Raw genomic sequence first — 22,635 nt, 5'->3', positions numbered from 1 at the left:
ATGTCCCCTCCCCTATGTCCCCTCCCCTCCCCCCCCCTCCCCTATGTCCCCTCCCCTCCCCCCTCCCCTATGTCCCCTCCCCTCCCCCCTCACCTATGTCCCCTCCCCTCCCCCCTCACCTATGTCCCCTCCCCTCCCCTCACATTGCACATACCTCTCCGCTGCTGTTTCCCCCTCCTGTACCGCTACAGCTCCAAAGGAAGCGGACTGTTGAAGACAATAACTCCTTTTCAGCTTTTTATATGTATAATTAACGTATTCACAGTACAGACCCAATCAAAGGCACTCAGTTAAACAAAAAGATGGTCACGTTTTCCTTCACCGTTCCGTTACTATGAATACTCTGGACACGTTCTCTGCCGAGCTGCACGCACACAGGCCACGTCAAATATCCAGCATCTCACATGCACGCACACGCACGCTTACTCACAGTGTATCCCAGATTAACATGACGCGTCGGTTATAGGAGGCTATTGACATTGTGTGAAATAGCCATTGGCCCTCTTTTTGGACCTAGGTAACAGCAAGGGTCAACGTCCAACTGCAAATACAGAAAGCGCAAAGAGAGGTTACGATTTTCTTCCAAGGATTTAGTCAAAGGTGCAGCCTGCTTGGGGGCAAACAGTGGGAGGGTGGAGAAAAACACAGCTGCGTGTTAAAAGTACTTTTCAAACACACCCTTTTTTTTACAGTCATTAAGACAATTTGATTAATGTTACCACTCGGTGTACTTCCACAGCACAAAGCAAAGCAAAGGGTTGAAATTGATCGGTTTCAACGCTTGTAAAATTAGATACTGCGACAGGTTCATCTTAATGCGAGTCGTCTCTTTGGTTCAGTTGAGGGACAACTAGTTGAAAGAGGTTGAACGGCACTAATGCGTGGTTACACCTTGTCACAATGATTCAGAGTTGAACGGTTCCGCCCTGTGTTCGGCCATGGAATTGCAGACGGGATGGTTCTGCTGATACGCTCGACCTTTTCTGGAAGATCAGGCATTTGTTGTTCGCCGGCATGTCGACCTGGAAACGAAGCACAGCACCCGTTAACGCGCGCACGATACCGCTGGACCCCTGCTTGCTTTACCGCAGCGTCACCCGCTTTCGCTGTGGAATCTGACTAAATGTTTGCAGGAGGTGAGGATACCGGCTCCACCCACCTGACAAAAAGGTAAACCTCAAAAGCCTGTCAGTTTACTATTAAATAAATCTGTTGGACTTAAACCTGGTGTGGTCAGACTTCTTAAACGTTTGCAACGCAAGGCTCGTTTGGTGCAAAATGCTGACTGGGTTAACTCGCTACATTTTAACGACGTACCGTTCAGTAAATCGAAAGGCACGATCCGATAAGGGAGTTATCGACTTCGACGGCACGGTGGTGAGCACGTCTGCCTCGCGGCGCCGCGGCCCCAGGCTCGATTCTGGTCTTGGGTGACTGTCAAAGAACAGAGAGCAACGCGGCACAGGAAACAGGCCCTTTGGCCCAACGAGCCCACGCCGTCGTCTTAACGATATGCTTTTCCACCTCCGCCCTTGACCCGTGTCTATGCTAATGGTACCCCTATTGGAAACTAGATTAAGGGGAGAATAATTTTGGAACGATTTGTTCCGCCGATCGGCCTGAGAGCACGTCTTGGGGGTCTGGGAGGACACTGGAGCGCCTGGAGGAAACACACGCGAGCACGGGGATAATGCGCAAACTCCCGCAGACGCGAGCCCAAATCCACTTATCTGCGCAGCAAACAGTGATAGTCACTGAACAATCGTGGTGCCCGCCTCCCGGTCCGGTTTTAGTCATACGCAAACGACACCAAGTACTACGCTACTCTCAAAACATCCAAGGGCAGCCCACGCACGACCTGCTACGTGTATGCCCCTCGTTAAACGACAAGGTGGACCGACACACGCACGCAGAGTAAAAGAGAAAAACGTCGACACGTGTAACAGTCGATTTCCAGCAACGTCCCGAGGCGCTGATCCTTTTTGAAAACAAGCTCCTTTCACCCTCCGTCCTTTTCTCGCTTTTGTGTCTATCTGAGTAAACCTTAAACAACTCCAGCGTGTGCCTGCCTGCCTGCACCACCACCTTGGCACTGCGTTACAGACCCCCACGACCTTCCATGTGAAAAACCTCGCTCTCGCGTCCGAATTACACCGCTCCCCCCTCACCTTCAGCCCGTGGCCGCTCGTGACGTTTGTCTGCGACCTAGGAAAAGGCCTGGCGCTGTTTATCTGTACCCTTCGTTATCTTGGACGCCTCTATTAGGTCCAACCTCAATCTCCATCTTTCTAAGGAAAACAACGCCACTTTACCCAATCTTTCCTTGTAACCCAGTCCTTCCGTAACAGGCAGCGCCTCAGTTAACCTCCTCTGCGCGCTCTCCAGGATCACCACTTCCTGGCAGTCGTAAGGTGACGGGAACTGTTCGCGGTACTCCGAACGCAGTCTCGCGGATGTTCTGTACGACTGCAGGATTACACGCCAGCTCTGCACTCTGTACCCGCTCCTGTAAATGCCAGCATACCGTAACCTTTCTTTGCAACGTTCTCCACCTGTGTCACCACCATCACAGACTTCTGCACTTGCGCTTCCACGTCCCTCTGCGTTTCTGTACTGTTAATGGATCTACCCTTTGTCATGTAACTGCCCTCTACGTTATTCCTGCAAAAATGCATCGCCTCACGCTTGTCAGGATTAAATTCCATCTGCTGTCTGTCTGCCCAATGTAGCGGCCTATCTATATCGTGCTGTGTCACCTGACGCTCCTCCTCGCGATCCGCCAAACGGGCCACCTGTGCGTCATCTGCAAACTCGCCGATCGCGCCGCGTGCTCCCTCTTCCAAGTCGTCCATATATATTACGAATACAAGACGTCCCAGTACTGAGCCCTGCGGCGGACCGCCGGTGACAGACCTCCGGCTGCGAAATGACCCTTCCGCTACTGCTCTCTCTCTCCTGTCGCCGAACCGGTTTTCGACCCGTCTCGACGCTTCTCCCTGTGTCCCGTGAGCCTTAACCTTTTTCGCCGGCCTACCGTGAGGGACTTCGTCTGACGCCTTATTCGAAACCGTACGGACGACGTCGACGGCTCGTCCTTCGTCTACCGTTTTTGTCACCTCCTCGAATACGTCTGTCCGATTCTTTAAGCGAGACCTCCCCTCGTAAGGGATCGTAGTGTAATTTTGGAGTCAAGCCATCTGGGGCGGAAACCATGACGGAACCGTTATTGTAACCTAAGGGGTTAAACGCTAAGACCAGCGGATGATGAAACACACAGAAAAAGAAGAGAAAAAAAACATGAGACTGGCAGGCGCCCGGGGTCTTCAGAAAAGAGATAGGAAAACAAACTAACTTACACCATATAAAATAAATGTGTTAGCAATTTACAGGACAATGAAAAAGAGTTAGCTGAATTGATGAGAGGTAAAACGATTTAAGCCTTAAAGGGGTTGATTGGATTAGAGTTGATGGGATGTCGACAAGGGAGGAGCTCACTCGGTAAAGGGATTAGGAAGTGGTAACCAATGAAGAAAGGAGGGCTGTCCTATTGTTATCTAGAAAAATGTATATAAACTATGATTGTGTAAAGCAAGGTGTGTGTACCCACGGGACGGCACCCTTTCTTGCAAGATCGAATAAACCGACTGTTAGCTGAACTCGTCCGTGTCTTCGATTCGAGGGGGGGATCGTAAAAGTGAGCATCTGACCGTTTCTCACGATTGGGGGCTCGTCCGGGATCCGGAATTGTAACGGGGGTTTCCCTCGACTAGACCAAATCGACGGAATAAGACGCGTCTGGTGTATTTTACACGTAAAAACGTCGTTTTGGCCTGGAAGGAGGGGAATCTGAAACCACTCAATTGAGATAATTCTGGACCCTGGAGAATCACACGGATGACTTCTATACACTAGGACTGTGACTGAAATTTGTGAGGGGGTATACACGTCATTGGAAGAAGTCGGACAACTCCGTGCACGGATCAAGGTAAGAAATTTCTCTCCCGGGAATTCGGCTGATTGAGGGTGAGAGTCATTTTCTTCCTTGTTGACTTTATGGTTATGACAGTTTGATCTGAGGGCGCAAATAAATTAACTTGTGTCCAAGACGACAACGGAAGACTAACCGTGGGAGGTAAACCGTCCAAGATTAAGGATGGGAAACCGGGAAATAATAATGATGAAAAGGGAATACCCCCCGACAGTCCTCTGGGGATACAGTTAGAAAATTGGGATCGGGACCAAAAGACTAAGGACTTAAAAAAGAAGGTTATGATAAAATATTGTTGTTTTGTGCGGACGAAGGAACCAATCCAAAAACCATCTGTATCGTCGCCAAAATATGGATCGGACGAGGATCGGGTCTGTCAGATATTAAATTTATACGTTAATAGTAAACAACCCTTTAACCCCGAGGAAAGTAAGTACGCTGCCCGTCGGGTGGGCGCGACGAGTAGATCGCCACAACCAGTCTCCCTGTATCCAATGATCCCACAGAGCAGACCGGGGCAATGGGACCCTCTTGACGACCTCCCGCCGCCACCCCCTCCTGTACCAAATGTACCCCCTGCATATCGACCGAATAATAATGGGGCCCGAGGGGAAGATCTCATAAAGCTTGAGAACGGCGCAGGAGGCGGACCCCCAGTCGAGGGTCTGCGGAGGTCCGAGAGGTTAGTAATAAAACGGTCCCTGGAACAACAGCAGAATAATGGGGCTTCGGCGCCCGAGGTGGAAATGCACCCCCTCAGGGAGGTTCCCTTCGGACAAAGAGAGACAGGGTTCGCGGTGGTGCCTCTTAACTCGACAGACATCCGACAACTTAGGAAGGAGTTGCCCCCTCTCCTGGAAGACCCTGTCGCGGTAGCGACACAACTTGACCAATTCCTGGGTCCGAGCACGTATACTTGGGGGGAACTCCGGGCCACGATGAGCATATTATTCAACTATGATGAAGGAGTTATGATCCGAAATAGGGCCATGGAAATTTGGGATAGGGATCACCAACAGCAAGAACAACTCAGGGGAGATCAAAAATACCCTCTTGAGGATCCAAATTGGAATCATAATACCCAGGAAGGGCGGACAAACATGTCGGATCTCCGGAATCTTATAACTCGGGGGATCCAGACATGTGTCCCCAAGCAGCAGAATGTGGCAAAAGCATTTGATATTAGGCAAGGAAAAGATGAATCACCCAGCACGTTCTTAGACAGACAGAGGGAGTCTGTCCGCAAATATTCAGGAATCGATCCTGATGATGAAATTGGAAAGGGAATGCTAAAAATTAATTTTGTAACGAAATCCTGGCCAGATATCCAGAGAAAACTACAAAAGATTGAGGATTGGAGTGGGAAGGACATGGCGGAATTATTGCGGGAGGCGCAGAAGGTCTTTGTTCAGAGAGAGGTTGTAAAGGAAAAGCAGAAGGCAAAGATGATGGTGGCAGCTGTTAGGGAAGTATGTAAGGCCACCGGGATAACGGATGAAGGATATACAGTACGTAGAGGAAGGTCAAGGGGAGGTTGGAAGGAAAGGGGGGCCAGGAGGGGCCGAGGTAGAGGACGAGGAGAATTTTACGGTGGTGACCGGCCCCGGGCGGCCGAGCGTCACCACTGTGGGAAACCGGGACACTTCAAAAGAGAGTGTCCTGAATTTAAGAAGGAACGAGAAGGGATTTATGAAATGGAATGTGAGGTTGATCAGAGGGGTCAGGGGAGAATCGGAAAAAGGACCTACCAAGAACCCCTGGTAAATTTAAAGGTGGGTCCACAAAAGGAGGATGTTACATTTTTAGTTGACACGGGGGCAGGCAGATCCTCAATCCCAATCTATCCTACAGGAGCCAGTTACCAAACTAAAATGTTGAACATATCAGGAGTAAAGGGAGGGGTATTTAGGGCAAAACTATTTGAACCACAGGTACTACAATGGGAGGAATAGGAGCTTTTAGCAGAGCTCCTCCACCTCCCTCATCTCCCCTACGGTCTGTTGGGGAGGGACCTGATAATCCGCTTCTGGCTCCGAATAAATGTAGGGGACGACGAAGACCTGGTGGTAACTGTGTCATACCTTAGCGAGGACCGACTCATGGGTATAGACCCTAGAGTATGGACGGCCAAGGGAAACAGAGGGCGACTCTCGATTCAGCCTGTAAAAATTGATCTTAAGCCCCAGAGCCCCTCTGTCGAGATACGTCAGTATCCTATCTTCCGGGAAGGGAGACAGGGCCTGAAAGAAGTGATGAAAGATCTGATCAGTGACGGGCTGGTGGAACCACGTATGTCGAGATATAACTCTCCCGTTGTGCCCGTCCGGAAGTCCGACGGCAGTTACAGAATGGTCCAAGACTTGAGAGAAATCAATAAGATTGTACAGGTACGACACCCGGTGGTGCCGAACCCATACGCTGTACTAGGGCTGATACTCCCAGAACGTGAATGGTTCGGTGTAATGGATTTAAAGGACGCCTTCTGGGCCTGCCCGTTGGACGAGGCCAGTAGAGACTTATTCGCCTTCGAGTGGGAGGACCCTGACACGGGCAGGGAGCAGCAATACCGCTGGACAGTGCTTCCCCAGGGGTTCACCGAATCGCCAAATTTGTTTGGTCAGATTTTAGAACAGGTATTAGAGGGACTGATCCTTTCCCCAGCCCTCAAACTCGTACAGTATGTGGATGACCTCCTGTTGTCCGGACCCACAGAAGCGGAGGTCGTAGCGGGAACAAATACCCTTCTGAATTCTTTGGCAGGACAGGGACTAAGGGTGAGCCAGAAGAAGCTCCAATATGCAGAAAGAGAGGTTAATTATCTGGGACACTTGATGAGCCAGGGACAAAAGAAAATAAGTCCGGAAAGGGTGAGGGGAATAGTTGAACCGGGACTCCCAGGAACTAAGAGAGAGTTACGAATGTTTTTGGGACTCTTAGGTTATTGCCGATTATGGATAGACGACTATGCCCCCCTCGCCAAGGGTCTGTACCTAAAGCTTGTAGAGGGGGCTCCTAACAAAATCCAGTGGGACGAGAAAGAGGAGGAACTAATTGAGACCCTGAAACAGAAATTGATGACCGCGCCAGTCTCGAGCTTGCCAGATTTCAGTAAGGCATTCAGACTCTTTGTAAATGCCAAACAGGGAACCGCCCTCGTAGTTTTAACCCAAGATTGGGGGGGAAAAAGGAAGCCAGTGGCATTCTTATCAAAGATACCGGACCCGGTTTCCCGAGGCTGGCCGGAACGTGTCCAGGCGGTGGCTGCCACGGCCAAATTGGTGGAAGAAAGTAGGAAGCTGACATTTGGGGCACCCTTGACGGTCATTACCCCCCACCAGGTTAGGACTATTTTAAATCAGAGGGCTGGGAGATGGCTGACGGACTCGAGAATCTTGAAGTACGAGGCCATTTTGCTAGATCGGGACGATCTTAAGATAGAGGTCAATTCCTGTCAGAACCCAGCTGAATTCCTCTGGAAGGGGGAAGAAGGCGAGGGACTCGAACGTTGCTGTTCGGACATAATAGATCTCCAGAGTAAGGTAAGGGAGGATCTGAGGGACTCCCCTCTTCACACTGGAAAGCGATGGTATATAGACGGATCCTCCCGGGTGGTAAACGGAAAAAGGCATAATGGATACGCGATCATTAGTGAAGCTGGCTGGAATTTGGTAGAAAGGGGGCGACTGCCTAATGCCTGGTCTGCCCAGACGTGTGAATTATATGCTCTACACCGGGCTCTCAAGGGCTTAGAGGGATTGATAGGGACCATCTACACCGACTCCAAGTATGCGTTCGGGGTGGTACACGCTTTTGGAAAAATTTGGAAGGAAAGGGGAATGATAAATAGTAGGGGAAAAGAATTGATACACGAGGAATCGGTTACTAAAATATTAAAAGACCTGCTGGGGCCACGGGAAATTGCTGTGGTCCATGTAAAAGGACACCAGAGAGACAATGGGATAGAGACAAAGGGGAACCAGTTGGCGGACGAACAAGCAAAATTGGCAGGGACGGAGGAGGAGATAGTGGACTGCTTGGTCTGGGTGCCCCGAGTGTCTGAAGTAACAGAAACACCAGCATTTAGCGAGAAGGAAGAAGCCGAGCTAAAAGCACTCGGGGGTCAGAAAGATGAAAGAGGGAAATGGACACGACCCGACGGTCGACGACTGTTAAACCGACCGATGACCAGAGACGTAATTAGTCATCTCCGTCGGGGAGGACATTGGGGGACACAGGCGACGTGCGATGCATTTCTGCGTCGGTACGCACATCCCGGTTTATACACTGTGGCTAAGCAAGTCACGAAAGATCGTGTAATTTGTCGGAAGATAAATAAAAAAGGACTGAGACAGAATACGAAGCAAGGAGGGAGAAGCCCAGCCTATAGGCCCTTCGAGTATATCCAAGTGGATTATACCGAACTCCCCCCCATAGGGCGCCTGAAATATCTTTTGGTAATAGTGGACCACTTGACAGGGTGGGTTGAGGCGTACCCGACCGCCACGGCATCGGCGACACAGGTTAGCAAGGTCCTTCTCGAACAAATTATCCCACGATACGGACTCCCCCGGGCCATCGATTCAGACCAGGGGAGCCAGTTTACGTCCACTGTCCTACAGAACGTAGTGCGGGCAGTGGGGGTAAGCTGGGATTTCCACACCCCTTGGCATCCCCCGTCCACAGGCAAGGTGGAGAGAATGAATCAGACTATTAAAAAACAGCTGACGAAACTCAGGACGGAGACCGGGTTGCCCTGGACCAAGTGCCTTCCCCTTGCCTTGCTGCAAATAAGAACGCAGCCACGGCGGGACTCGGGGGTGTCCCCGTACGAAATAATGTTCGGTCTCCCCTTTAATGGACCAAAAGGGGAACTCTCCACATTCGAGTCCCGCGATGTATTTGTGCATAAATATGTTGAGGTCCTGGGGTCTGCTCTATCTCATTTACGCCAACAGGGACTCCTGGCACAGACACCACCTCTCGAGTTTGCGATGCACACCATCGAGCCAGGGCATTGGGTCCTAATCGAGAACTGGAAACTCCGGACTTTAGAACCGATCTGGGATGGTCCCTTCTTGGTACTTCTGACCACGGAAACGGCTATCCGCACGGCTGAGAAAGGCCGGACGCGTTACGCTCGAGTGAAAGGACCGGTGCCAGAACCGGCAGAAGAAGTGTCTACCCCTGGCCACCGCACCACCAAGGACTGATCGGACTTGATTTTTGATATGTTAATTTGGGCAATATACGGCAATAGCGGGATGTTACCGATAACATGTTTACTCTATGGGGGCGTGGGTGTTGGGCGGGCGGCCCAAGTGTACTCCCTTACTATAATCCAATCACCCCAGGCACAGGTAATTGAGATTGACCTTTGTCGAATGGTACCCTGCAAAGACGACCTCACGGGGCAGAAGGGATACCAGGGGAGGGAAATAGAATTACTTGTCTTCGGTAAGAACCCAAAGTGTACTAAAAATGAACAGGGGAAAGTAGAATCTTGTCAAGTAGGGGGGTTAAATGAGGACGTCGAGTTAAGGATTCGCGAGAAAATATCGCTTGTTCCACGGAAGATCTTTCCCAGAGACTGTAAGCTAAACCAATGTAACCCCCTCTACCTCACCGTAAAAAAGTCAGACGACGGTGGGACGGAGGGCCTCGACGGACAAGTTCTTGGGGTCAAGATCAAGGAACGCACAGGGAGGGTGGGGGGTGGCCCTGTGTCGTGTGCGGGTTACAGTCAAAAATGCCGAAACCAGGAACTCCTCCGCCCCTAGCCGGGGAGTCTCGGGAGAAGTCAGGGTAGTGGAGGTAAAGGATTTAAGAGAGACCGTTGAAATAGAAACGGGATTCAGGGAAGCGAACGCCTGGATAGAACGGGTCAAATATGCGGTGCGAAGTGTCGGAAAGGGTAACTGTTATGCGTGCACCGATAGCCGGCCAACTCCCCAGGTGGTCCCATTCCCGCTGGGATGGGATAAAGAACCAGCTGAAATGGAGTGTATGGTGAAACTGTATCAAAACATAGAGGCTCAGGGAGACCCCACTTGTCGCTCCTTGAGGCTGACATTTCCCCCAGTCAAACTGAACAGGGCGTCTCGACCCCCCCCTTTTTCCAGAGTGACGGGGATACATCACACCTGTATCGCCCAGACCGGGGATGGATTGGACGAGGAAGTGGGAAGCTTCGATAGGTGTGGAACAGTTAAGGAAGTCAGCGACACCACCGAGGGAGGAACCTACTCCCAAATCCAGGTACCTAGAGCTGATCAGGGATCAGGGATGTTAGTCTTTGCCTGTTTAATAATAAATTTTTTTGTCTCCACAGGCATTTAAGTCCAGCAAGGGGCATGCATGCGGCAGGTTGTAGCGGGCTGCTCTTGGACGTCGCTTCGGGAGTTGCCTGTCGCTTCGTGTCGTCGGTGTGCTTAAACTGGACCGTCTCGAGGGCAACGTGACAGCTCAGAGACTATCTCTGTTGCTGTGCGGACGCACGGATTTGGGCCTGTGTCTGTGGGAGTTTGCGCGTTCTCCCCGTGGTTGCGTGGGTTTCCTCCGGGTGCTCCGGTTTCCTCCCACATCCCCCAAAGATGTGCTTTTAGGCTGATCGATTGGGTACTAAATTGTCCCTAAATTGGACCTCCCTGATCCTCGCACATCAGGTGTAGACTAAAATCACGAATAGGTCACTGAGACAGTGGGACGGCGGCACGGGCTCGTTGGGCCGAAGGGCCTGTTTCCTGTGCTGTGTTGTTCTTTGTTCTATCTATGGTGGTACTGTGGGGGGAGGACTTTGAGACCCATTTTACCTCAGAAATGGAAGGGCACTTGTGCACTTAGCCAATTGGCCGTACCCTTTACCCTGGCGTTCGAACATCAGGGACCCCGTGGAAAAGAACGAGGGAAAAGGAGCCTCCCGGGCTCTTTTGATGAACGAATATATCTGGACGCCGTATAGGTCCCTAGGCGGGTCCCTGATGAGTACAAAGCCAGGAGCCAGATAGCAGCAGGGTTTGAATCCCTGTTCTGGTGGGTGACCGTTAACAAGAACGTGGATTGGATCAACTATATCTATTATAATCGACAGAGCTTTGTTAATTATACCCGAAATGCGATAAGCGGGATAGCGGAACAATTGGACGCAACCAGCAGGATGGCCTGGGAAAACAGGCTAGCCCTGGACATGATTCTAGCAGACAAAGGGGGGGTACGCGTCACGATAGGAACTGAATGCTGCACCTTTATCCCAAATAACACAGCTCCCGATGGGTCAATTACCCGAGCCCTCGAAGGGCTGACGACCCTGGCTAATGAACTAGCTGAGAACTCGGGTACAGACCCAGATCTCACTAGGCGGTTGGAAGCTTGGTTCGGCAAACGGAAAGGAGTAGTAATGTCCGTCCTTGTCTCTTTCACGGTGACGGCAGGGGTATTGGCCGCCCTAGGGTGCTGTATCGTCCCTCGTGTTCGGGGGTTGGCTCAGCGGCTAATCGAAACAGCCCTGACTGAGGGGGATGTCCTGAATGGAAAAGTAATAAATGTGAATTTAGAGACGGAAGAGAGGATAAGCCTCTTAGACGATAAAACTCTGGATGAACAGGCCCTTGACCTGCTGGAACGCCTGGAACACCAGAAGAACGTCAAAAATTACAAAGCGTAAGAAAAACAGGGGGGATTGTAAGGGATGGTAGTGTAATTTTTGAGTCAAGCCATCTGGGGCGGAAACCATGACAGAACCGTTAATGTAACCTAAGGGGTTAAACGCTAAGACCAGCGGATGATGAAACACATAGAAAAAGAAGAGAAAAAAAACATGAGACTGGCAGGCGCCCGGGGTCTTCAGAAAAGAGATAGGAAAACAAACTAACTTACACCATATAAAATAAATGTGTTAGCAATTTACAGGACAATGAAAAAGAGTTAGCTGAATTGATGAGAGGTAAAACGATTTAAGCCTTAAAGGGGTTGATTGGATTAGAGTTGATGGGATGTCGACAAGGGAAGAGCTCACTCGGTAAAGGGATTAGGAAGTGGTAACCAATGAAGAAAGGAGGGCTGTCCTATTGTTATCTAGAAAAATGTATATAAACTATGATTGTGTAAAGCAAGGTGTGTGTACCCACGGGACGGCACCCTTTCTTGCAAGATCGAATAAACCGACGGTTAGCTGAACTCGTCCGTGTCTTCGATTCGAGGGGGGGATCGTAAAAGTGAGCGTCTGACCGTTTCTCACACCCTTAACCGAGCCGTGCTGCGTATCCCTAATCGGATCGCGACGCTCCGAACGCGTGTACGTCCAGTCGTTCGGGACTCTGTCCGAAAAACTTCCTGACGCTGATGTCAAACTCACCGGCCTGTAAATACCAGGGATGTCCCTACTGACTTTTTTAAACGGCTGTACCTCGTTCTCTATCTTCGACGCTTCTGGGACTGTGTAGAGTCTGCGCGTCCTCCCCGTGTCTGCGTGGGTTGCCTCCCGGAGTCTGCAAGATGTACTGGTTAGGTGCAAAATTCTCCGCTGTACTGACAGGCACCGACTCAGGGATTTTCACAGTAACTTCGTTGCAGTGTCGACGTAAGCCTACTTGTGATACTAATTTTGATAACGTGTCGTCCCCTCAACTGATGTAAGCAAGCTTTTGAGACACTTTTTTTTTAAAAAAGAAATCCAATTTTGGAATTATTAGCATTTATTGACAAGCTGGTGAGATTCACCATTAAGCTGCAATGATCCTGTATTCAAAGGACTTTTTGATTCTCGAGGTAACATTGTATTGTCCGGATACAGTTTCGAGCTTCCTTTTAAGGACTGTCTCAAGTGGGCTTACGATAACACTGCCATGAAGTGACTACAAAAATCCCCTAGTTGCCACGAGCACCTGTTCGGGTACTGTGAGGTGGGAATCAGGAGGGGAACTGGAGTAAACACGTTCTGCTGTTTGCAATTGCTCTGTGAGGTCTTAAGATGAAAGTAACACAGATTGAAAACTGGATTACTGCTCATTTTTCCCAGTGACACGCGAGAGACTGCTTGCTCGTACGGGGGCGAGCGTTTAGCGCTGCTGCCTCACGTCACCAGGGACCCGGGTTAGATTCCCAGCTTCCGTCGCTGCCTGTGTGGAATCTCTATGTCCTCCCGGTGTCTGCGTGGGTTTCCTTCCGGTGCTCAAGTCGGTTGCGAAGACGCAGAAATAAATCGAGTGAAAAATTGGGCGTCTCTAGACTTGATACTACCGGTCGACGTTTGTGTCGACCTCTCGTGCGCAGTGGGATAAGCACCGACTTGATAGCTACAGCTACTCTACTCGGAAATAACTGTACGCTGGAATTTGCAAAGTTGTAAAACAATAGGGAGAAAACATTGCGTGGTCTCTTGAAAAGGTGATGCTTTTTCTGGGCTTAGAAAGCTTAAACGAAACACAAGTACGGATACAGAACTCCGACTGAAACGTTTCTATCGAAAGGCCGGGCGGCGGTGATGCCGACACAACGACCAGGCTGTCGAACTCGGCCGATCGAGTTTGAATCGGGCATTTAAACACCGAGAGCCTATTGAATTTAAATCCGACCGTTTGGGCGACCGGGGGACCTGTCCTGTTGTGGGGGTTATTGATATTTCGTCGCAAGTATAAAAGGAAGAGGGCAGCGCGATGGACGCAGAGAGCGTCTGCCGGAGTACAACGGTTCATGCAGCTCTAGAGAGAGAGAAAGCAACTACCACCCGCCGCAGCTGACGTCTATTATCTCAAAGCCTCTTCTCGATAACGAAGGTACCAAACAAGACAGAAGTTCCAGTCGAGAGAATCGACAGACAAGGCCCAGAATATTCCACAATGAACAAACCCCAGACGTACTTCAGTTTTGTTAATAAGTGGGAATTGGATTTATCTGAACAGTGTTCCATTGGAATCGTGTTTAATTGGGTCTGTTAGTACTTTAGTTCACCTGTTCACTGTTGGTCAGAGAAATAAATTCTTACTTGTTGATTTTACAGAGAGTGCCAGGGAGTTATTTTGATCTAGCCGGTAAAAAGTTGCTGAAGAGCCGATCGTAACACTTCGCTCTCACTGACACATTATGAACATACATAGAACATAGAACATTACAGCCCAGAACAGGCCCTTCGGCCCACGATGTTGCGCCGACCAGTTACAAAAACAATGACCCGCTAGCCTATACCGATCCCTTTTCGTCCATAAACCTATCCGGAGATCTCTTAAACGCCCCCAAACTAGACGCATTTACAACTGCAGCAGGCAGGGCATTCCAATCCCTCACCACCCGCTGGGTAAAGAACCTACCCCTGACATCCGTCCTGTACCTACCCCCCCTTAATTTAAAGCCGTGCCCCCTCGTGCTAGCTTTCTCCATCCGAGGAAAAAGGCTATCGCTGTCCACCCTATCTAAACCTCTAATCATCTTATATGTTTCGATAAGATCCCCTCTTAGCCGCCTTCTTTCCAACGAAAACAACCCTAAATCCCTCAGTCTCTCCTCATAGGACCTCCCCACCATACCAGGCAACATCCTGGTAAACCTCCTCTGCACCCTCTCCAACGCCTCCACATCCTTCTTGTAATGCGGGGACCAGAACTGCACGCAGTACTCCAAGTGCGGCCGCGCTAGAGTAGTGTACAGTTGCAACGTGACGCTGCGACTCCTAAATTCAATCCCCCTACCAATAAACGCCAAGACATCGTACGCCTTCTTAACAACGTTATCTACTTGATTCCCAACTTTCAGGGATCTATGTACACGTACACCTAGATCCCTCTGTTCATCCACACTATTCAAAGTCCTCCCGTTAGCCCTATACTCGACACATCTGTTGCTCCTACCGAAGTGAATTACCTCACACTTCTCCGCATTAAATTCCATCCGCCACCTCTCGGCCCAGCTCTGCAACCTGTCTAAGTCTCCCTGCAGACTATGACACCCTTCCTCACAATCTACCACACCTCCGACTTTGGTGTCATCAGCACATTTACTAATCCACCCGACTATACCCTCGTCCAGATCGTTAATAAAAATTACAAACAGCAGTGGCCCCAAAACAGATCCCTGAGGCACACCGCTCGTAACTGAACTCCATGATGAATATTTACCGTCAACCACCACCCTCTGTCTCCTATCTGATAGCCGATTCCTGATCCAACTTCCTAGATTACCCACAATCCCATACATCTGCATTTTCTGCAGAAGCCTACCGTGGTGAACCTTATCGAACGTCTGACTAAAATCCATATATACCACGTCAACTGCCTTGCCCCCATCCACCTCTTTGGTCACCTTCTCAAAAAACTCAATAAGGTTCGTAAGGCACGACCTACCCGCTACAAAACCATGCTGACTATTTCTAATCAATTCATTACACTCCAAATAACTATAAATCCTATCCCTAATAATAATTATGAAGCAAAGGTACTCCTCTTTGAGTGGTGAAACATTGGCTCTCAGACGGGTGACCCACCCCCACTGTACAACACTATGCATTATGTTGCTCCAGGCATGACCACCTTAACTCTACATTGAACCACCAGGAGGAAGCAACTGGGGAGGGGGGGGGGGGGGGGGTGGGGGCAGAGGGAGTGACGGGGCGGGGGGGCAGAGGGAGCAACAGGGGGCAGAGTGAGCGACCGGGGGGGGGGGCAGAGGGAGCGAGGGGGGGGGGCAGAGGGAGCGAGGGGGGGGGGCAGAGGGAGCGAGGGGGGGGGGCAGAGGGAGCGAGGGGGGGGGGCAGAGGGAGCGAGGGGGGGGGGGCAGAGGGAGCGAGGGGGGGGGGCAGAGGGAGCGAGGGGGGGGGCAGAGGGAGCGAGGGGGGGGGCAGAGGGAGCGAGGGGGGGGGCAGAGGGAGCGAGGGGGGGGGCAGAGGGAGCGAGGGGGGGGGCAGAGGGAGCGAGGGGGGGGGCAGAGGGAGCGAGGGGGGGGGCAGAGGGAGCGAGGGGGGGGGCAGAGGGAGCGAGGGGGGGGGCAGAGGGAGCGAGGGGGGGGGCAGAGGGAGCGAGGGGGGGGGCAGAGGGAGCGAGGGGGGGGCAGAGGGAGCGAGGGGGGGGCAGAGGGAGCGAGGGGGGGGGCAGAGGGAGCGAGGGGGGGGGCAGAGGGAGCGAGGGGGGGGGCAGAGGGAGCGAGGGGGGGGGGCAGAGGGAGCGAGGGGGGGGGCAGAGGGAGCGAGGGGGGGGGCAGAGGGAGCGAGGGGGGGGGCAGAGGGAGCGAGGGGGGGGGCAGAGGGAGCGAGGGGGGGGGCAGAGGGAGCGAGGGGGGGGGCAGAGGGAGCGAGGGGGGGGGCAGAGGGAGCGAGGGGGGGGCAGAGGGAGCGAGGGGGGGGGCAGAGGGAGCGAGGGGGGGGGCAGAGGGAGCGAGGGGGGGGGCAGAGGGAGCGAGGGGGGGGCAGAGGGAGCGAGGGGGGGGCAGAGGGAGCGAGGGGGGGGCAGAGGGAGCGAGGGGGGGGCAGAGGGAGCGAGGGGGGGGGCAGAGGGAGCGAGGGGGGGGCAGAGGGAGCGAGGGGGGGGGCAGAGGGAGCGAGGGGGGGGCAGAGGGAGCGAGGGGGGGGCAGAGGGAGCGAGGGGGGGGCAGAGGAAGGGGGGGAGGTAGGGATGGGGGGTGCCAGAGGGCGGGAGAGGTGGGTCCACAGGGACAGAGGGAGGGGGTGCACAGGGAGGGAGGGAGGGAGGGAGGAGGGGGGCACAGGGAGGGAGGGAGGGAGGAGGGGGGCACAGGGAGGGAGGGAGGGAGGAGGGGGGCACAGGGAGGGAGGGCCACAGAGAGGGAGGGAGGGAAGGGGGCAGAGGAACGAATGGAGGGACAGAGGGAGGGAGGGAAGGAAGGAAGCAAAGAGAGAGACAGAGGTATGTGCCAGGGAAGAGGTGACAGATTGTGGGTTCGTCCAGTTTTACTGCTGCTGGTGGCCCACAGTGGCTCATGGAGGCCCAGTCTTGAGTTGCTGTATCTCTTCAGGCTCTATGCCATTTCATACGCTGGTAGTACCACACAACATGATGGTGGACATCCTTAATACACGTACAGGACTTTGGGAGGGGTCACTCCAAGTGATAGGAAAGTGTTAAATTGTGAAGGAAAGTGTTAAATTAAAAGCGGACAAATTTAGAGTAGCTAAGACTAGTGGGCGAGAAGAGGATTGGGAGAGGTTTAAATGTCAACAAAGATTGACAAAGAAGTCGACAAAAGAAGGGTAGGAGAAACTATGAAGCTGGGCTAGCGCTTAATATAAAAAAGGAGAGCAAGAGTTTTTATAAATATATAAAAAGGAAGAGGCTGGCTAGGGTGAATGTTGGTCCTTTAGAGGATGAGAAAGGGGACCTAGTGGTAGGGGATGAGGATATGGCTGAAGTATTGAATAACTTTTTTGTTTCTGTCTTCACGGAGGAGGACGTGAATAATTTGCCGGGTGTTAGCGACGGAAAGGTGGTAGGACTGGAGGGTCTTAATGACGTTACTGTTACTAGAGAGGCGGTGCTCCACAGAGTGGAGGGGCTGATTGTGGACAAGTCCCCAGGACCGGATGGAATGCGTCCGAGGGTTCAGAAAGAAATGGCAGAGGTGATAGTGGATGCCTTGGTGGTTATTTTCCAGACGTCGCTGGATTCCGGGGAAGTGCCGGATGATTGGAAAACTGCTAATGTTACGCCGTTGTTTAAGAAGGGTGCCAGGCAAAAGGCGGGGAATTATAGGCCGGTTAGTTTAACGTCTGTGGTAGGTAAAATGTTAGAATCTGTCATTGAGCAGGAAATTGCGAGGCATCTTGAAGGGAATTGCTAGATAGAGCAGACGCAGCACAGTTTCGTTAAAGGGAAGTCGTGTCTGAAAAATTTATTGGAGTTCTATGACGATGTGTCTAGGGCGGTGGATAGAGGAGAGCCGGTGGATGTGGTCTTTCTGGATTTTCAGAAGGCGTTTGACAAAGTACCTCACGAGAGGTTATCGCAGAAGGTCGAGGGACGTGGAGTTGGGGGTAGGGTGTTAGCGTGGATAGAGGATCGGTTGTCAAATAGGAGGCAGAGAGTGGGGGTCAACGGGTGCTATTCGGATTGGCGGACGGTGACGAGTGGAGTGCCCCAGGGGTCGGTGCTGGGGCCTCAGCTTTTTACCATTTATATAGATGATCTGGAGGAGGGAACCGATTGTAGGGTGTCGAAATTTGCTGATGACACCAAGATTGGGGGAACGGCAAATTGTGCGGAGGGTTTGGAGAGTCTACAGAAGGATCTGGATAGGCTGGGCGAACGGGCCAGGAAATGGCAAATGGAATTTAATGTTGGCAAGTGCGAGGTGGTACACTTTGGTTGGAAGAATGCTAGGAAGGACTATTACTTACGGGGCGAAAAACTGCAGCAGGCGACGGTGCAGAGGGACCTCGGGGTCCTTGTGCGTGAGTCGCAAAAACCCAGCTTGCAGGTGCAGCAGGTGGTCAGGAAGGCAAATGGGATGCTGGCCTTTATAGCGAGGGGGATTGAATATAAAAGTAGGGAGGTCTTGCTGCGGCTGTATAGGGCACCGGTGAGGCCGCAGCTGGAGTACCGTGTGCGGTTTTGGGCGCCACACCTGCGCAAGGATATTTTGGCCTTGGAGGGAGTGCAGAGGAGGTTTACTAGGCTGATACCGGAGTTGAGGGGGTTGAGCTATGAGGAGAGGCTGAATAAACTAGGCTTGTACTCGTTAGAGTTTAGAAGAATGAGGGGAGATCTCGTTGAGACGTATAAGATGATGAATGGGATAGATAGGATAGAGGTGGAGAGACTCTTCCCGCCCAAAAAAGACAGTAGGACTAGGGGTCACAGCCTCAAGATAAAGGGGGGGCGGTTTAGAACGGAGTCGAGGAGGAACTTCTTCACTCCAAGGGTGGTGAATCTCTGGAATTCTCTGCCCGTTGAAGTGGTGGAGGCTGCCTCGCTAAATATTTTTACGATGCGGGTTGATGGGTTTTTGATGAGAGAGGGGATTAAGGGTTATGGGGAGAGGGCGGGAATGTGGAACTGAGCAGCGACAGATCAGCCGTGATCTTATTGAATGGCGGGGCAGGCTCGAAGGGCTAGGTGGCCTACTCCTGCTCCTATTTCTTATATTCTTATGATAATGTCACAGACTTAGCAGGATCTTACTGTTCTTTCCAAGCATTTTTACTTTAGCGATTTGGGTACGACTGGGGGGTTTTCTACGACAGTTTAGAGTCGATTACGTTGTCGACCGCGTGGATCTGGAGTCACGTGTACGCCAGACCAGGAAAAGACATGAAACGTATTGGTGAACCGATGGGCTTTTACAACAATGGTTTGCTGGTCACCATTCGAGTTTTAATTCGACGATGTTTTTTCCGCTGAATTCAAATTCCATCACCTCCTGTGGGAGGATTTGAACTCCGATCTCCAGACCTCAAATCGTCTGATCACTGTTCCAGTGACAATACCACGATGACACCACCTCTCCTTCTGGATTGTAAGGGAACGGTGCTGCTGGATGGCCGGTTACTTGGCAACTGCTAACCGTTACTCACTTCTTCCAATGACCTCCCCCCCCGATACCATTCTGTCCCTTGTGGCTGAAAGCAGGAATGAGAAAGAAAGACACGAGCAGGGAAAGAACGAGAGAGAGAGAGAGAGAATCGGAACAAGAGATTCAAAGACTGAAAGGTCAATGGCTGACCGTACAGCGCACGCTTCCACGCTACTGCTTTTCGTAGACCGCGAAGCAGCTTGGTGGTACTGAGGTTAGCACCGCTGCCTCAATTCTGTCCCCGGGTGACTGCCTGTGTTAGGTTTGCACGTTTCCCCCCGTGTCTGCGGGGGTTCCTCCGGTTTCCTCCCACGGTTCAAAGGTGTGTGGGGGTTCGGTGGATCGGCCGTGCTAAATGGCCCCGTACCGTCAGGGAGATTACCGGCGTAGATACGTGGGGGTGTGGGAATAAGGTCCGGGTGGGATTGTTGAGAGTGCCGGCTCGATGGGCCGAATGGCCGTCTTCCGCGCTGTCGGGGTGCTGCGATCGTACGTGTGTGGTTTGAGTAAACGCGAAGACGTGGGGCACGTTCCGAGGGAGCGACTCGAAGGCAGCGGGGGAACGCCGATTGCCGAAACGTGCCGTTAATCGCCGTCTCGCGCGCGTTGTGATTATTTAGGAAATCGGAAATTCTTACCATCTGCTTGAACGTGATCCCGTTTTCTTCAGCCAGTTTCTGCAACGTTCGTACGTCTCTCAGCCCCCAGCTTGCATTTCTTCCAAAAGAAAAACGTTACGTTTTTTAACACGACTTTTCCAAAACCGGCATTATCTTTATTGTCTTTTAGAATTATTCGCAAACTGGCTTGGTAAAAACAGGGGGGGGAACGGAAAACGCAGCGTTCGTTTCTTACCTTTGCCTCAAGCTGGAATCGAAATCGATATTGCTTTGTGGGGTGATCACGCCGTTGATCGCGTAGGGCTGTGGGAAAGAACAGCGTCAAATTACATCGGTCATTCCCTGAAAATATGGCCTCCGGTAACCCTGCCTGACAAGAGCAAACAGGCCAAGGAGCTCTGTACACACACGATAAAAGGGCAGAGGGGGAAACGGGAGTGGCGGCTGGGGGGGGGGGGGTGGTAGTGCTAAGGGTTAAGGAATCTCGCACTGACTTGTACAGCTCGCACGTTCTCCTCGTGTCTGTGTGGGTTTCCTCCGGGTGCTCGGGTTTCCTCCCACGGTCCAAAGACGTGCGGGTTAGGTTGATTGGCCGTGCTAAGAAATTGCCCCTTAGTGTCCAGGGATGTGGAAGTTAGAGGGATCAGTGGGTACGATACGTACGGATACGGGGGTAGGACCTGGGTGGGATTGCGGTCGGTGCGGACTCGACGGGCCAAAGGGCCTCCTTTCTGCACTGTAGGGTTCTGTGATTCTGTGATCTACGAGCTGCATCGATGTCCCTGGAAACAAAGGAGAGTCTCCCGTCCTGGCCGCTTCTACACCTGCCTCGGGAAGCAGGAGCCCCCGAAATGCAGCCCACCCGCGAGCCGCAAGGCCACTGACTGTATACTGCCCTATCCATCTGCGCCATTACACTTAGTGACTCCTCGACTGTCCGCTCCTCCGTCGCTCACCCGACCGCAATCTCTGTCTACCGGGACTCGGACTTGGCGTTCGTGTGCTCGGCCACGTTGGATGTGAGTTTAACGACGTGGAAACAGGCCCTTCGGCCCAACTTGTCCGTGCCGCCCGTTTTTTTAACTGTTATGCTAGTCCCGACTGCCCACGTCCCTCTGTACCCATCTTACCCACGTAACTGTCCGAAGAGTTGTTCTGACGACGTCAAAGTACTCCCACCGGCCTCACGCCCTTGACTCGAGCATACTGTTCGACCGTGACACCATCGTTATTCAAACGCGTCGCGCCGCGCTCGCTGACACGCTTCCCTCTCTCTCCCTTGTCGGGCATTGAGGTGCGTGACTGGAATTTGCAGGCACGGATCCTGACCCTTACTAACTGACTGTGCACCGACGACAATCCCACCACGGGCCCTATCCCCGTAACCCCGTGCGTTTACCTGAGCTAATCCCCCTGACGCAGACGGGCAATTTAGCACGGCCGACCCGCTTAACTTGGGACCGTGGAAGGAAAGCGGAGTGCCCCAAAGAAACCCACGCAGACACGGGGAGAACGTGCAGAGTCCACACAGATAGTGACCCGAGCCGAGAATTGAACCCAGGTTACTGGAGCTAAGAGGCAGCAGCGCTAACCACTGTGCCGCCACGCTTCCCGGGTGCCACCCAGCTGCCCATGTCCATTGCTGTGCAAAACCTCCTTGGCTGCCTGCCGCATCAACCCCGGCACACCTGGCAACTGTAATAAGCAGCAAACGTTTATAAGGTGCAAGGTGAAATGAACCGCTGACTGAGCTGTGAGCGGGTGTCTGTACCTTGCAACGGCTGAGTGTGGTTAAGAGGGGTCGTCGGTCACGGCGCTCAGATCCGCAAAGGCAGCGCCGCCACCAAGACGCACTGTCGGCCGATCGACCGGACGTACTCACGGTGACCGTTCGCCACGCTGGCGCTCTCACCGATGTGGGAAAGGACAATGACTTACGACAAGAGTTCTCGCTGCCGTAGCTCGTGACAAAGACTGCAAGAAACCACAAAGGGTCCTCTACGCGACCCGGCAAGAAACAATACTTTTCATGTGACAACAATAAAACAAATAAAGCTCGTGGGAGACGTGGCCAGGTATCTAGATGGGTAGAGAACTGGCTTGCAAAGAGGAGTCAGAGAGTAGTAGCGGAGGGGTCTTCTTCTAGCTGGAGGTCTGTCACTAGTGGTGTGCCACAGGGCTCGGTACTGGGACCTCTTCTCTTTGTAGTGTATATAAATGATTTGGAAGAGGGAGTAGGTGGTGCGATCGGCACATTTGCTGATGACACCGAGATGGCTGGATCGGCGGGCGGTGAGGAGCGGTGTCTGGCAACACAGCGGGATATTGATAAGCTGGCTGATTGGGCAGATTCGCAGCAAAGGCAGTTTAATCCGGATAAATGTGAGGGGATGCGTTTTGGCCGGAATAACGTAGGGGGGAGTTATATGGTAAACGGTAAGCCCGTGAGGAGTATAGAATCGCAGCGAGACCTGGGGGTGCGAGTGCACAAGTCTTTGAAGGTGGCGGTGCGAGTGGAGA

At 52.3% G+C, this 22,635-nt stretch overlaps 1 protein-coding gene across 2 annotated transcripts in view; it reads right to left on the bottom strand.

Annotated features, from left to right (window-relative positions):
- Window positions 1–254: 254 nt before the first annotated feature.
- The window catches only part of mettl26 (methyltransferase like 26), a 58,592-nt gene continuing 36,211 nt past the window's right edge, over window positions 255–22,635 (bottom strand). For both annotated transcript variants that reach the window (XM_080206065.1, XM_080206064.1), the window contains 3 exons: window positions 20,351–20,418; window positions 20,134–20,212; window positions 255–1,022 (listed from right to left, as the gene is read on the bottom strand). In XM_080206065.1, coding sequence (XP_080062191.1) covers window positions 906–1,022; window positions 20,134–20,212; window positions 20,351–20,418 — 264 coding nt within the window. In that variant the 3' untranslated portion in view covers window positions 255–905. The remainder of the gene's footprint in view (window positions 1,023–20,133; window positions 20,213–20,350; window positions 20,419–22,635) is intronic.

Source organism: Carcharhinus amblyrhynchos, chromosome 18 (assembly GCF_965287045.1).
Source record: "Carcharhinus amblyrhynchos chromosome 18, sCarAmb.v2.hapA, whole genome shotgun sequence".
NCBI lineage: Eukaryota > Metazoa > Chordata > Chondrichthyes > Carcharhiniformes > Carcharhinidae > Carcharhinus > Carcharhinus amblyrhynchos.
This window is presented reverse-complemented; position numbering and strand designations above follow the sequence as displayed.